The following is a 15,126-nucleotide window of genomic DNA, read 5'->3' as shown; positions in this document are numbered from 1 at the left end:
CCTTTTTGAGATTGGCCGTATTCAGGGCTTCCTTAAGTGCACCCCTTCCACCACACTTGAACATTTTACACACACTAAGAATTCCAAGACTTAGTGTGATTAAATCTGCAGATTAGTTGATTAACACAACTGGTCCCATTCATATGCAAACTAGCAAATGACGTCACATGGCCTCACAGGGACTCATTTGTAAGTTAGGAGAAGTTTGTTTTAAGGAGTCATCTGAGAAGATTCTGCTAGATTTGATTTTGCAGGTCGAAGTGAATCAGTGCAGAACACATATGTGCAGCCCAACAAGGAATTTTTGATTTTGTCTTTTTAAATATGATAAGAAGGTTAATTGTTGTAAATTAAATTTGCAAAAAAAAAAATACCATCCGTGATGTATTGTTAAGTAACGAAAATACAGATCTTAATTCCTTTCAAGGAGAGACAAGACTGATGTGTCTCAGTATTGTCCTGTATTGGCCTCCGTGCTTCATAAATGCTGAAGCTTGTTTGAACACTCGCTCAGAACTCCTGTGTTTTCAGGCGTCATGCTGCATCATCCACTGTGAAGATATCATACTTGGATTTCCTGGCGATGGATTATGACATAACGCATCAATCACTTTTTCCTGGCTGCACTCTGAATTTGATGAGTAATGGGGATTTAGCTGCGTAATCCTGACATCTGTTACCTAACCATTTCTACTTTTCTTTCTTCCTGTTTGTGCTTTATCTGTCTGTGCATTCGGTGCCATGTCTGCCTTCATGTCTGTCTGTCATGTCTGCATTTCTGCATCATGTATATTTACTCTGTGCGTCTGGCCTTTGTGCATGCTTGTGTGTCTGCACGTGTGTTTGTGCGGCTGTCTGCATGCTGCTGTTGTCTGCTCTTCCTCCAGGTGAGCTCACTCCTCCACGTGAGCACAGCTGTCTGAGCGACGAAGACAAGGTCCAGGGAGGGGGAGCGCAGACCAAAGACCGCGGGACCTCCACTGACGCCCCTTGCAGACACAGCCACACCTCTGGACACTCGCACGGCTCATCTACAGCAGCTGCGACACGCTCCAAGCTTCAGGAGAAGCCACCCGCGCCACCGCCGCCACAGAACTATACACCAGCTCCTCTGTATCCGGCAGGGAAGGCGGATGGAGGCAATCACCACCGGGAGAGGATCCGCTACCACACGGACGTTCATCTAGAGCCCACAGAGGAGATCTATCTGACTCCTGTGCAGCGTTCTGCAGACCCCCTGGAACCGCCCAACTCACAGGACCGGCCTTTCCTCTCGCAGCAGACTGAGCAGGGCCGTATGTCCATCAGCTCTGACACAGAGGGCCCGCCTCCTTACCAGCCCCTCCCAGACCGGACAAACCCCTCCATCTATGAGGAGGACGAGGTCTACGTCCCCCCACCTTCATATGCTTCTTGTGTAGAGTCACTCATTACGCCGCCCAGCATGGCTGTCTCAGCTCGCTCCTCCCTCGCGCTAGACCTCAGCCTGAAGGGGGCGGGAACGGAGGCCGGGGTCATGTTGAGAGGCGGGTCATCGGTGGAGTACGTGGATGCCACAGATGAAAGCTACTGTGGGGAAGATGAGGATGTTGACAGAATAATAATGGATGGAAGAATGAGGAAGGGGGGAGGAAAGGGGGATGGTGGTAGCAGCAGAGTCCCAGTAAGGACTTCCATGAGCTCGGAGGCCAGCGGCCTTTCGTATGACTCAGTCAAATACACGCTGGTGGTGGATGAGCATGCTCAGCTAGAACTGGTCAGTCTCCGGCAGTGTTACCAAGGCTACAGTGATGACAGCGACTCAGCCACTGTCTATGACAACTGCGTCTCTTCTCCCTACGAGTCGGCCATCGGGGAGGAGTACGAGGAGGAAGATGAGGAGGAGGAGGACAGCACTCGGATAGGTGGAGTGAGGAGAGAGGCCACAGCCTGTCTGTCTGAAGACTCCACTCCAGAGGTCGACCTTCACTTCTCCAAGAAGTTCCTCAACGTCTTCATGAATGGACGCTCCCGCTCCTCCAGTAAGTCACTGCCATGATACAATGAGGTTTTACCACAATGTGGTTAGTACATGCAGTAATTCATCTTTATACTTTATATGTCTTATACTTAATTGTTAAATTGTGACCTTATTGCCCAGCCAATGTATAATGTAACCAAACTAAATAAGGTTGTACATTTAAATTTAGTTTGAGAGTTTGTTTGCAGGGTTAAGAGAATATTTCACTGATGAGAATGGGTTTAGATTGTTCTCTGCAACCAGAAAGACACAGACATAGTATGCAAACACATACAAACTAAGACACTCCTTATTTGCATATGGGGCAGCCTCACAACGCTTTTGTGACATCACAGCTTCTTTTAGGTATTTTCTTCTTCATCCATTTGTCTCAGAGAATTGATATGATTTTTAAAAATATGATTATTCCTTAATACAAGGCATTATATTCCCCCAGAGAATTGTATGGGAAACAACCAGGAAGCACATCAGCACAGCGGGCTGTTGTTCTGTGTGATTCCCTTTAAATACAGGGTAACACAGCAGTGAATGCTGTCTAGCCGAATTGGCAGTGCGGTGGGAAAGGCTTAAAGCGATGTGGCTGATGAAGCAAAGCCACAGAGATACTCAGGAGCTGGAATATTCTCATACAGCACAGATCATCGTTCACATGACATGTTACTCTGGATATTGTGACTATCTGTCTGCACTGAGTTAAATTTAACTTTGTGACTAAAGATAATCACATCTGAAACTGGTTGAGGAATAGTTTTTGAAAATGTTGTTTTAGAACACTGGTGGCTTGAACATAAACAGTTTGAACATGTGATTTACATGAAAGTTGTTCTAATTTAGGAAACATTGTCCGGCTCAGATTGTTAGTTCTGAAAATGAAAGCTGCAGTTTTATGCTGCTTTGTTGCTGTTGCTATCACCGTTCTGACAGCAACACGTTCAGGGCAGAAACCCAGCAGGACATTTAAATGGCCTGCTGGGTGGAGTGACACTAAGCCAAAAGCAGCTTGCAGTTTCCCGGATTTGCCTCCAGACCCTCTCTTCCTCTCTGTTGTCCAGACCAATCACGCATTCAAAAACAAATTTGTTGTTTTCAGAGCATTAAAACAAGGGAAGCCCTAGAGAGGGAAGGACTGAGGAAGAAATCAAGCAATGACACATGCAGTGATTGGCTTTATAAAAAATCTGAACCTGCTAAATATTGTGTCACCACCATGTGTATTTTGGCTATTTAGAGAAGATTTTTTAGACCCCATTTTGTTGGACAATATTGTCTATGAACACATAAGTTCCTCATCGTCTGTTGTAGCAGCTCAAGGTGTTTGCTTCCCCCAGAGTTTTCAACTTTTCAAACAGGCCTCTGGGAGCTGCATTATTGAAAGACTGATCCACCAGTTAAGCATTGCGCTCCTATAAGGATAAGGATCAAAATGTATGCAGCAGAACCAGAGATATCATCTCATTATTTATTTTGTGCCTTCTTCCTTATCAATTCCTGTTGCCTACATTACCTATAATGCAGCTTGACCACTAACAGTTCAGCCTGAGATAGGGGTGTGGTATGCTCAAGCAGAGATGAGGATATATAGGATATGTAAAGAGACTGTGGCACCCACTTGCTGTTACCACCAGCAACCACAGCTGTCACCAAATCAAACAGGAACAAGAATAACTTTTTTAAGACTAAAAAAGCGTTCACACAGAAAATAGGTGTTAAAATATGCAAATGGTTTTATTGGCGTGTGTGTGAAGATGTAAGAAGATGAAATCAAGTCCAAGAACAGAGTAGTTGTCGGCTACCTAACTGCTGTAGAGCAGTTTTTAATACTAAGAGACACTCTTGAAAGCGGAAAAACATTTAATCCTCTGACAATTGTTGTTGAATCGGCAGAAATATGCCATTCATGAGGGGGCTGAGCTTTTTGACCCAGGGCAAATGACGATATGAACATTGCCTAAGAGCCTTATGGGGCTAAAAATGTGAAGTGGTCATTTGCCAGGTATAAACCTTGCCAGTGAATTTTTATGGAAATCTGTAAAATAAATCTGTGAAAAAAAGTTTGGACTAACATTGATGCTAGAGGAAAGATCAGTCACCAAAATTAGCGGTCGTCTGGGGACCTTGGATATCCCGTTGCTGGTCTCCATATGCTCAGCCCAACAACTTCTGTTGATTTGCAACATGAGATCTGCAGCTTTCCCAGGTTGTGTCTTTGTGGTCTCCCAGTGGAAAACAGGAGTATGGAGGATGATAGGATTTACCTTCTTTAGGCTCATTCTCACCTTGGGAAAACCATAGGAAATATCACCAGTCACACACTGACCCGCATCACGGTGTGTATGCGTGCCAAAAGCAGCCGTCATTAAGGGGCAGGAGGGAGGATTCACATGAAAGAGACGGACAGACAATGAGAAATGCGTCTATAATGCATGTGCGGTCATTTCCTTTAATAGTCTTGGCTGTACTCTTGGATGCCGTCCATGATTTTTTACAGACTCATTAGAAACACCACAGCAGTTTATCTGAGTAGTGCAGGAGGGGGTTGACGGATGTCTCAGGGGAATGTAGGTAGAAATACACAATGCTCATCTGTTTCACGCCTAATTAAAGTGTGATTCATAGGTCCTAAAGAATACATGTGTGCTTTACAGTGAACACAATGCGCTCCAATTGTGTTTTCTGTTTGACACCATATTTTTTTTCCTCATCTCTTTTCTTCTCTGGTTCTCTAGGTGCGGAGTCCTTTGGCTTATACTCTTGTATCATAAATGGAGAGGAGAAGGATCAGAGCCACAGAGCTGTGTACAGGTGAGGAAGAACTACCACCATCATCACCCCTACATCCATACTAAATGTTGCACCATGATAATACAGGGGATTCTTCCAAGCACCGGCAGAAAAATGACATACACAAAAGAAATGTATTTTTCTTCAGTAGCAGTAAATACAACACATGGGCCTGCCAGTAACTGTGCTATATTCACTGCTTAAACTGTGATAGTGACTATTTCAAAGGGCCACAAATGTGCTTCTAGTGACTGTCAAAGCTCCACCAGACTCTGCCTTTTCAGCTGTGGAACAGAGCGTCTGACAGTAGCTCCTCATGGCTGGTTAGGTCTGAGCTCTACGTCGCTGTCCATGCTATACTGAGCAGTGATCAGTCAGTCAGTAACCCCCTTCTCCCCCGTCACACATTAGCAGAATTTGAGGGTGTAGTTACCTTTTTAGCACGATCATCTCCACCATTCTCATTTCTCTTTTTCCTTTTTTTGTAGTTGTTGGAGCAGAATAAGCTCAATTTCCTCATGTTTCCCCAGTAACAGTCACACTCCAGTTGGCAGCGTGGAGTTACAGCTGCTGTTGATGACCTCAGGCTGAGAAATGCAAAGGGGGGGAGACAAAAACATCAGCAATGCAGTCATGTGAATGGCAGCATCTCTGCGCACTGACAGATCATGTGATGGTGCGGGGCATTAGCCATGCATAGCTGAAAGTACAGGGCTTGTTACAATTTAATGGGTTCTAGTTTGTATGTGTGTAATATTCTGTACTTTCATATGCCTCTATAGCCATTAGCACCGCATCTGTCTAGCCAACATCAGGCTAGTTTTTGAAACCATTCCTAACCTTATTACATAAACTCAACAATGCATATTGGTCAAGGTTTCTTTTCAATGCAAAGCTTATACAGAAAACCCATGTTTTGAGTATTAACATACAGCTTATAGGCTTGAGTGAGATAGTAACTGTAGACAGCTTGGATTCACAAATGTCATTTATTGTTTGTGACCAATGTAAGAATTATGCAATGCATATTTCTATTTTGCCATATTTTGTGGCAAATACATACTCAATGTGCAAACAATTGAGAAGTGTTTTGTGTGTTTGGCCATGGTTCTACTGTACTTCATGTTGCTGTGAAACTAGTTTGCCATTGGATAACATCTATTGTAACTCCATGAATCAAAGCTGACTACAGTTGTTTTGTCCATAAAGAAGCAAGCTACCACTTTCAGGCTTACAGGGCCTGAATTTGGACTGAATGTCCCGGCAGGCTGACAACCTGACACGTTTGTGGTGCAGACACTGTACACGGTGGTCATCCAGCTCACGAGAAGCCTGTGAGGTTGTTCCAATCCTCTGCATAACTACAGCTGTCTCGGCAGGTTTGTCCCTCGACATGACGATGAGTTGGAGCTGGAGGTGGATGATCCGTTGCTGGTGGAGGTTCAGTCGGAGGATTACTGGTACGAGGGCTACAACATGCGAACTGGTGCCCGTGGGATCTTCCCAGCTTACTACGCTATAGAGGTGGCCAAGGACCCCGAGAGCTTCAAAGGTACAGACGCTGCCAAAACAATTAATTATAGAAGAGGTGACTGTGTCAGTAAAGATGCTGAAATGTCTTCTCTGCGGTATGCCTAAACTCTACACAAGACCACTGCATGAGTCAACTTTTTTTTTCATGTTTTTTTTCTATTTGTGCTGTTCAGTTTCAAATCGTGAACATCATAAATTGCCACAGTGGTGATTATTAGTGATTTGTATTATAGAGAGCTAATGATATTTGCTCATTCATCCTGGGAGATGTAGTTGTTACAGCTGTGGCTATACTCATTTATCTTAGTATGAGGACATAAAACTCCAGTATCACTGTCAGCATTAAGAAAAAATTGTGTCAGGACTTTGGCTCTGTATTCACTGGTTTAGTTCTTTTTTAACAGTTTGAGTTACATGGGCTTATAATTGACAAGAAATTAAAAATGAACACAAGTAAGCTGGCTCACTGAAACAGATCCAAGACTTGGCAAAGACTAAATGCTAAAAATAAGAAACATGGAATGCATTTGTTTTATGTTTTGGTTTGATAAGGCTTTTTTTAGCCTTACAACTCAAGTGCAGTGATGCTTCTTTGAGTCCCATCATGCCACCGTTTCAAAAGCAATTTCCTAATTTTAGAATTTTTTTATATTCATAGCATTATTTTCAAAGAGAATACGGAGAGGAAAACAGCAAAACGGATATGGAGAGGGAGTTAGATCTGTTTGTTCATCCAGGTGTATTTAGAAAAGCCTCTGCTGAAATGGGGAATGGAAAAGGAAGAATGGACATGCTTATAAGTCAGCTCCATTTGGTAGAGCTAAAGCTGAACAGGTTGATAAGATGTACAGAGGAAACAGTCAAATGATCATTGATGATTAACTAAAGTCATTTTTCAAGCAAGAAATAATTAAAAAATGTAGTTCCAGCTTTTCACTTGTGAGGATTTGCTGCTTTTCTTTGTATGTGTAAAAGTAAATTGATATCTTTGGGTTTTGGAAGTTATTTGAATAACAAAAATGTTATTGGTTGAGGGTTAGGTATAGAATTATGTTTAGAGTAAGGTTACAAAGGCACAGTTAAGGCTGTGCAGAAACTCACCACCTCAGAGACCCAGACAGGTTCAGTTCCCAGTAGTGGTACCTCCTGACTTTGTTGTATTTGTGGGTTAACCCCTGTGGGGTTAACATGAACTCCGGGGAGTGTTGCCCTACTTCTCTGTCAGGTTTAAGCTAGGGTAGAAATAAAATGATAAATACAAGTAAAACTACAAAAGAGTTATAACAGATTGTGATATGCTTACATGTATAGAAACAACAACAATAACGCTGTCAACCCCCAACAGACATAGTATTGTCCTTGTGTTGCTGTAGAAAATTTTAAACAGTTATTTTGTCTCTTTTAAAGGAGCTACTAAAGTCTCACCTAGATTTTAAGCTTAAATAAATCCATGCTTCCATGTTACATTATCTTCTTTGTTGCCTTTGATTATTAATGCCAGGGTCTTTACTCTTTGTGTGTTTTTCTTTGCTGTGCAGTAAAGAGCAGTGAATGGATGGACAGATACCGGCTGAAGTTCCTGGGCTCAGTTCAGGTGCCCTACCACAAAGGAAACGATGTTCTGTGCGCAGCTATGCAGAAGGTACGAGGCCTGTGTGTGCAAATGTTTCTGTGTGTAAAGCAATTGACTAGTACAGTATAGTAGAGCAACATCACAGAGAGATAAATGCCACAAATACAGCAGCTATTTTCCTAGAAAAAAAAGTCTTATGTGGCATAATGTAAAAAATAATACACGAACTACAGCATAATATGTATCCCATTTGTATGTTATAAATAATTTGGTGTCCATAGTGGAAAAGTCACTTACCAAGCACCTGATGCAGCAAACATGCATGCAGACTGCTCTTTAAGAATGTGTTGTTAACTGACAGGAGCATTACAAAATCACACTGTGACTGTTTCCAACACTGAGCACTGTCAACATCATGAAAACTTTAGGATTCATTTTGTAATATCTTATAGTAGTAGACTTGGGTTACAGGTTAAAAGTACTTTTACGTTTGTTTTCCAGATTGCCACCAACAGAAGGATGACAGTCAAGTACAACCCGCCTTCCTCCTGCATCCTGGAGATCAGTGTTAAAGGCATCAAGCTTGCCGTTCAGGAGGATTATTACGCCTGTGACAGAGTAAGACTCTTACTGTCCCTTTGTCTGTCTAATTTAAAATAAATGAAGTGCAGTTTCAAGAGGTTTTGTCAAGTAAAAGCTAATCTTCACAACAGAATCCCATTGAATTAAGGCATGTTGCCCCCAAGTGGCTGCCAGTAGAGACTGCAGGCAGAGATGTTAGAGGCGCCCAAGGAAAAAAGAAAAGTTCTTAAGTATTTCCATTTTGAGAACCTTTAAACTTATATTCCATAACATTTCAGAAAGAAATATTGCATTCTTCCCTCCACTACATTTACACTTGTAATCACTTGTTAATTTTCAGTTAAAGGTTTTACATGCTGAACATGCGAACAGCTTTAAAATGTTATGTGTGCACATGCAAGTTCCCACTCCATGTGTTTTTATGATACAAAATATATTGTTTAAGTTAAGCTACATTTTCCAGAAAATAACTTTTTGCATAAAAAATGACATTGCAAACAAAGAACCTTGTCCGCAGTCCAAAACTCTACATCATCATCTGACATGACTTTCACTTGTATTACAAATAAAAATGAGCCTAACATTTGTTCCATACATGTAGTGGGGCAAACACATGTTGATTTTGTTCAGTTTGTTCACCCTGATAAGAGTAGTAAGTGTAGAGCAAATAGCCTTCTTGATGTTAATCTAAGACACTTATTCTGCCTCTCTTCTGTGTCTTCCTCACAGAGCAACGAGTGCAATCACTTCTTCCAGTTAAAGAACGTTTCCTTCTGCGGCTATCACCCCAAAAACAGCAAGTAAGTAAAGGCAGAAAACCTGAAACAGGACTTTCAATCAAGGACTACAGTGCCAGGTCAATACATGACAGAAAGAACAAATCAACAAATAAAGGTGGTGACAATGCTGAATGCCCTCTTCAGAGTGCCTTATCGGCTTTCCCTGTCCTCTCTGTAGGTATTTCGGTTTCATTACTAAGCACCCAGCAGACCAGAGATTTGCTTGCCATGTGTTTGTGTCTGAAAACTCCACCAAACCTCTTGCAGAGTCAGTAGGGTGAGTTGGAATTTCCTTTTCACTAGCGTTTAGATATTTATTCTTTGCATGGAGGAAGTTTATGCATTTACTTTATCTCTGCTGATACATACAGATACATGCATGCATTCTCTAGTTTAGGGATGATCTGATCTGGATTTTTAGGGCGTTGATTTAATGTGATTAGAGAGAGCTGATCTATTATAGATATTTGTTCTTGAAAACTTGAGTCCCTTGTTTAAAATCACTGGAAAATCCAACTTTTTATTTAATTTCTACGCATTATTTTCCATGGTTTTGTCTCTTCCAAGACAGACTCCCTTTTCCTCTATGCTACTATGCTATGCTTAAAGCCTCATTTAGATAGATAGATAGATAGATAGATAGATAGATAGATAGATAGATAGATAGATAGATAGATAGATAGATAGATAGATAGATAGATAGATAGACTTTATTAATCCCTGAAGGGAAATTGGGTTGTCATAGCAGCCAGGTACATTAAAATATAATAAAATACTATAGAATAAAATACAACAATAGAATAAAATACTTAGATAGAAAGATTTAAAAAAAATAATAATGATAATTAATTGATAATTAATAAATCCGTGGTTTTCAAACTGAGGTCAGGGGACCAACAGGGGTCTTTGAGTGGGTTGCAGGGGGTCCCCAAAAAAAGAAAGAATAAAATATTGTACCTTTTTTCACATTTTATGGAAGTAAGAACAAGGGAATAAATAGGTTTTGCCGTTTTGATTGATTGTAAATTATAATTATCCTAGTTTGATTAACTATGAAGACTTGTTTATCTTCAAACCTAATAAGAAATGCTCAGAGGGGATTCCTTAAGACTAAATCCTCTCAATAGGGGGTCTGTGATCTAATTTTGGATGTCCTTTACAAGAAAAGTTTGGGAACCCCTGTATAAGTCATTATTGCCAAGGAAGTTATTTTCTGTTTGTTAGATATTTAAAAATCTAGCAACCAATTTATAATGGTAATCCAGGTTTTTGTGTAAACATTATAATGTTATAATATAAATTTGTCTGAATATTTATTAGAAGACATTTTTCAACATTCCAGCTTTTTCTTATGAACTACTTACGTCTACTTTTGCCAGATGCTTTTAAATTTATGTATCTCTTTATTTCCCTGCTCTTTCTAACACTTTCCATAAGATTTTGCAGTCTTGGCAGAGGTTCTAAATGTATTTAATTTCATTAGATCCTCCAAAATAAACAAGCTCTTCAGCCAATCTGGAACAGATCTCTCTCCCTGGCAAAAGACAGTTGTATAGATCAGGTTACGTTACAGACAGTTGGACATATTTTGCAAAGATTGCCTACAAACAGATGACACTGCAGTCGCTGTTGTCATTTATTGATCCGGCAGTATGACAGTAACGCAGATCAGTGCTGGCTGCATCATGACTCCAGCTGTGGTCTGTTTTTATTGTGGTCACAAAACTGGATGAGATGCTGTGTGGAGAGAAGATATGTTTAAAAGTCAATTTCTAAAAATGTTGGGTTTTTCCAGTACATTTCATACACAGATGATAATCTCTAAAAGCTCTATTCAGAAAAAAAAAATGTCTCTGTTATCTCTGTGAGCATGTAGCGTACTAATACAGCCCCTGACTGTGCTCAACAGACCATTATAACTAAATGTTAACAAAATAATTGCAGTATTTTTTGGTTAAAATGATGAACTGATCAAGTTCTACTGTCGGGTATAGTGGTAGACCTTGAACAGAAAGCACTAGGATCATGTTTAAGATTTTAAACAATTGTGAAAGAAATCAATTAGGAAAACATTCATTAAGAATTGTAAACTAATGGGACAGAACCTAACCTCGAGATGGGGTCTTACTTTGGCTCTCAGTTGGGCACCATAAGAAAGTCAGGGTGTGTCGCTTTTACGTGAGGTCTAGCAATGACTGAAGTACATGTCTGTTTTTCAGGAAAGCCTTCCAGTTGTACTATAAAGAGTTTGTGGAGGTGTCGTGCCCCACAGAGGACATCTACCTGGAATAACCCTACCCTGCCTTCAACCACAGCCCTGTACAGTACACTGTATCATAACATAATGTTGCATGGACAGACATATCTAAAATAAAATTTAAAAAAAAGAAAAATTGAAAAGTTAACACATCTGACAGACGAGCAGGAAAAGAAGGATCAAGGACTGGAACTGTGGTGAAACCTTTGTGCGACAAGAAGAGATGAAAATGAGCCAATGGAGGCATGTCTTGAGAAAAGAAAATATGCAAAATGGAGTCAGTGATGAGGTGGTGATCACAGGCTGTCCATGGAAAGCACAAACGTTGTGTCACTGTAGCCTTGGCAGCGCTAGTTAGCCTGTAGCATCGCCTCGGCAGGTTCAACACTGAAAGCCCGGGAGCCGTACTGCACCAGCTTGCACTCGACAAAAGGAAAACAGCAGCCGAGGTTTGGAAAAATGAACACATGATGAGTTTGCTCTGACTTTTAATATTTAGGGTCTGAGCAGAAGAGATGTGTATATTTACTAAATAACATCCTCACACTGAAAATGTACACTAAGTGAAACAAATCCATGTAGGAACAGTGAATTTTAGCCTGTAGCATACCTGATAGGAGGCCGATATTCACATTGCTCAATTACAACAGAAAATCTACCCTAAAACACTGTTTTTAAAACCAGCTACAGGTGATGTTCTTTGCATTTTTTGGGTCCCTTTTAGACAACCAAGCCTTCTTTTCAAATCTATTTTTATCAGCTGTTTGGCAGCAGAAAATGTAGCCATCTGAGACATCAATGTCCGCAAGGCTCTCTTACACAGGAGCTGAAGTATGAGCTGTGCACACTGCAAGGCACCGAGAAGCCGGAAAGCACCAAGGAATTCAAACAACAAAAGGAGCCTAGCAAACACTGTGTATTTTAGTTTAACACAAATAAGGGTTAGAGCTGAAAAAACCCACATAAAGGTAGCCAGCAACTATTGTGACAATCACTTAATTATATAAATGTAAAGTATTTCAGCAGAAAATGCCAACTTCACTTCAAATGTCAACATTTGTTGAATCACCTTGTCAACTTGGGAATTTTGATTGTCATGTTCAACTTTTTGCTGACATTATATAGAACAAATGATAATTAATTGATAATTAAAATAATCATTAGTTGCAGCCTTAGACCCAGTGACCTAGAACGTTGGTCTCCGTCACATGCCGCACTCAAATAAGGTCATGGTTGAAACTGATTAAGAGATTGATTGAGCGCATTGGCAAGGCATAATGTTGTGGAAGTGGTGCACAATGCAAGCCTTCTCCGATTGGCAAACAATAGTTGACGCAGATGCAAAGCAGTTCTGCTGCAGATCATGTGTAGTCCTGAGAATCATAGAGCCGACCCTTTCCACAGATGTTCCACAGTCAGACAGGGAACAGAGGAAATATAAAGACCGATTTCTACATTCAAAAGAACATGCAATAGACTAGAATAGTAGTTGAAAAAAAAAGTAGTGGAGAATAAAATCACAAATAACTCCTAGAATGCACTGAGCATCACTTGTCCTTGATAAAAAGAAAAACAGTGTGAGGGTGTACAAGTGTGGATTTTTCCTTTCAATCCTTTTAGCAGCTTCTGTAGTGCTAAGCTAAACAGCCCCCACCATTTGCCCAGTAAGCCTTAGTCCTTAACTCCTAGTCTAATGCAAGACACACTGCGCTTCTTTACTGTGTGTTCTGACTAGGTATGAAATCAGTGACTTGAGATGTTTAATACAAGGAAAAAAAACAAAACATTTGGCTTCGGCTCTTTGGTGGTACAAGACGAGGTCTTCTCCTTTTGTGTGGTGTTCTAGAAACTTGCTCCTCATGGTTTCCGCATCAGAAACATCAAATGCTCTCAGTGTGGCGGTGATAGGAAGAGAAGGCTGATCCTCGGTACAGTAGGTACAGGTGCTGACAGGGGAGCTAAAGCAAAACTCTGGTGTCTTCATATCTTCACTAGTAGTGCCTCTTTTTTCATCAGATCATTGTGTCCTTCCTCAGTGAACATTATCACGACATTTAAAGGGATTGCCATTGAGTGTGTGTTGAGTTTAAGAGTTTGAATGCAAATAGTGATGTAGGGGGATGTTTGGTGTGACTTGTGCTTTCTTTCCACTGCACTAAAAGTGCTGTGCTGTACCTGTGCTGTCACACAGAAAATTGAGGCTACACTAAAATTGTGCTAATACCCTTTATCTCTGTTACAGGACAGTATACACATAGACATTGCTTATAGTCTATATCTGGCCCTCGGAATGATTAAAAAAAGACAGCAGCGGGCAGGCTTTACAATGCCACAGGAAGCAAAGGAATTGTAAGGACTTGGTCTCAACTATCTAAAATACTACAAACAGCTTTTAAAGAAAAATGTTAAAAGCCATAATGACATTTATTGGTCAGCATTTAGATACCTGGAAGACTTACATTTTTACTTGCAGTTTGCTTATGTATACTTGTGACTTGACTACATACTTGAGTAGAGCTAGAGAAAGATAATTGGCGTTATTTTTCAAGTAAAAATGGCAAATATTCTCCAGTTCCTATATTAAGGAGATTTGCTGCTAAACTGAATAGTGAATATTTGAAGGATCTGGAGTTTTGTCAATGAAACAAAACAAGCCATCTTATGATGCCACCTTAGGCTTTGAACAATTGAAACAGGCATCTGTCACTATTTTTGGTTTGATTGGTCGTTAGTCCTGAGACTTGACTTAGATTTGTCCCAAAGGATTCTAACTTTTTAACTTAGCTTTACAAAACAGTTTCACTTCCTCAAATGAATTTGCATGCATATCACATTGGTTCCCCCTCTGTAGTTTTCTCTCAACGTGTTAATAATGCACATTGCATTAATAAAATGAACTTAATGGTGTAAAGTTGTGACAAAGTGTCAGTTTTCGAATTAAGACTTTATGATGTGTTCTGAACAAGGGCTGAAAGGATTGTTATCAGATCTTTTTCAATCGTCCTGGGTCCAGCATGGGTACAGCACAGTTGTTCTGCAGTAAAAAAAACAAAAAGAAAGTTTCCTTGGGTGGCTTACTACATCATTTATCACTAACACTTATTTGTAACAGATTATTTTATGTGATCTATATTTAACAGAAGATAAAAACGTCTGTAAAAAGATTCATTAATGAAGGATGTGGAAATTGTCATTTCAGCCATCTCACCAGTCCCTACAGTTTGTTCCATTAAAAAAAAAACACAGTATCTCTAGCAAAACAAACGAGTTGTCTGCTGTTGCTGATCAAAGTCATCATGTTCGACTCACAAGATCAACACTGACTTTTATATGAGTTCCCTTCTCAAGAGCCAATCAGGCAGACAGGAGAAGTGTAAAGTAATGGGAGCTATACAAAGGGTGTATAGACATGCCATATATAAATAAATAATTTAATATCTGTAATTATAAATATTAAATTGTATTGATTCAACATGTAGTATGTGAAATTTCTCTTTATTTTGGAATTTTTTTAGGTGTGAACTATTCTTTATTTAAAAATTTTAATGCAGATCTCATGGTGTCCTGTCATTATTACATTTGGCTTCACTTGCACATATAT

The 15,126-nt window shown here is 40.2% G+C and overlaps 1 protein-coding gene across 3 annotated transcripts in view; it reads left to right on the top strand.

Moving 5' to 3' along the window:
* Positions 1 to 15,077, top strand: part of mapk8ip1b (mitogen-activated protein kinase 8 interacting protein 1b) — a 52,820-nt gene extending 37,743 nt beyond the window's left edge. For 2 of the 3 annotated variants that reach the window (XM_051379481.1, XM_051379482.1), the window contains exons 5-12: positions 888 to 2,021; positions 4,747 to 4,822; positions 6,181 to 6,353; positions 7,873 to 7,976; positions 8,409 to 8,525; positions 9,219 to 9,289; positions 9,447 to 9,545; positions 11,488 to 15,077. In XM_051379481.1, the coding sequence (XP_051235441.1) occupies positions 888 to 2,021; positions 4,747 to 4,822; positions 6,181 to 6,353; positions 7,873 to 7,976; positions 8,409 to 8,525; positions 9,219 to 9,289; positions 9,447 to 9,545; positions 11,488 to 11,560 (1,847 nt within the window). In that variant the 3' untranslated portion in view covers positions 11,561 to 15,077. The remainder of the gene's footprint in view (positions 1 to 887; positions 2,022 to 4,746; positions 4,823 to 6,180; positions 6,354 to 7,872; positions 7,977 to 8,408; positions 8,526 to 9,218; positions 9,290 to 9,446; positions 9,546 to 11,487) is intronic. The other variant, XR_007880931.1, reaches the window with a different exon arrangement.
* The last annotated feature ends 49 nt before the right edge of the window (positions 15,078 to 15,126 follow it).

Source organism: Dicentrarchus labrax, unplaced genomic scaffold (genome assembly GCF_905237075.1).
Source record: "Dicentrarchus labrax unplaced genomic scaffold, dlabrax2021, whole genome shotgun sequence".
NCBI classification, from domain to species: domain Eukaryota; kingdom Metazoa; phylum Chordata; class Actinopteri; family Moronidae; genus Dicentrarchus; species Dicentrarchus labrax.
The sequence above is the reverse complement of the archived record's forward strand: the minus strand, read 5'-3'. Positions and strand labels throughout refer to the sequence as shown.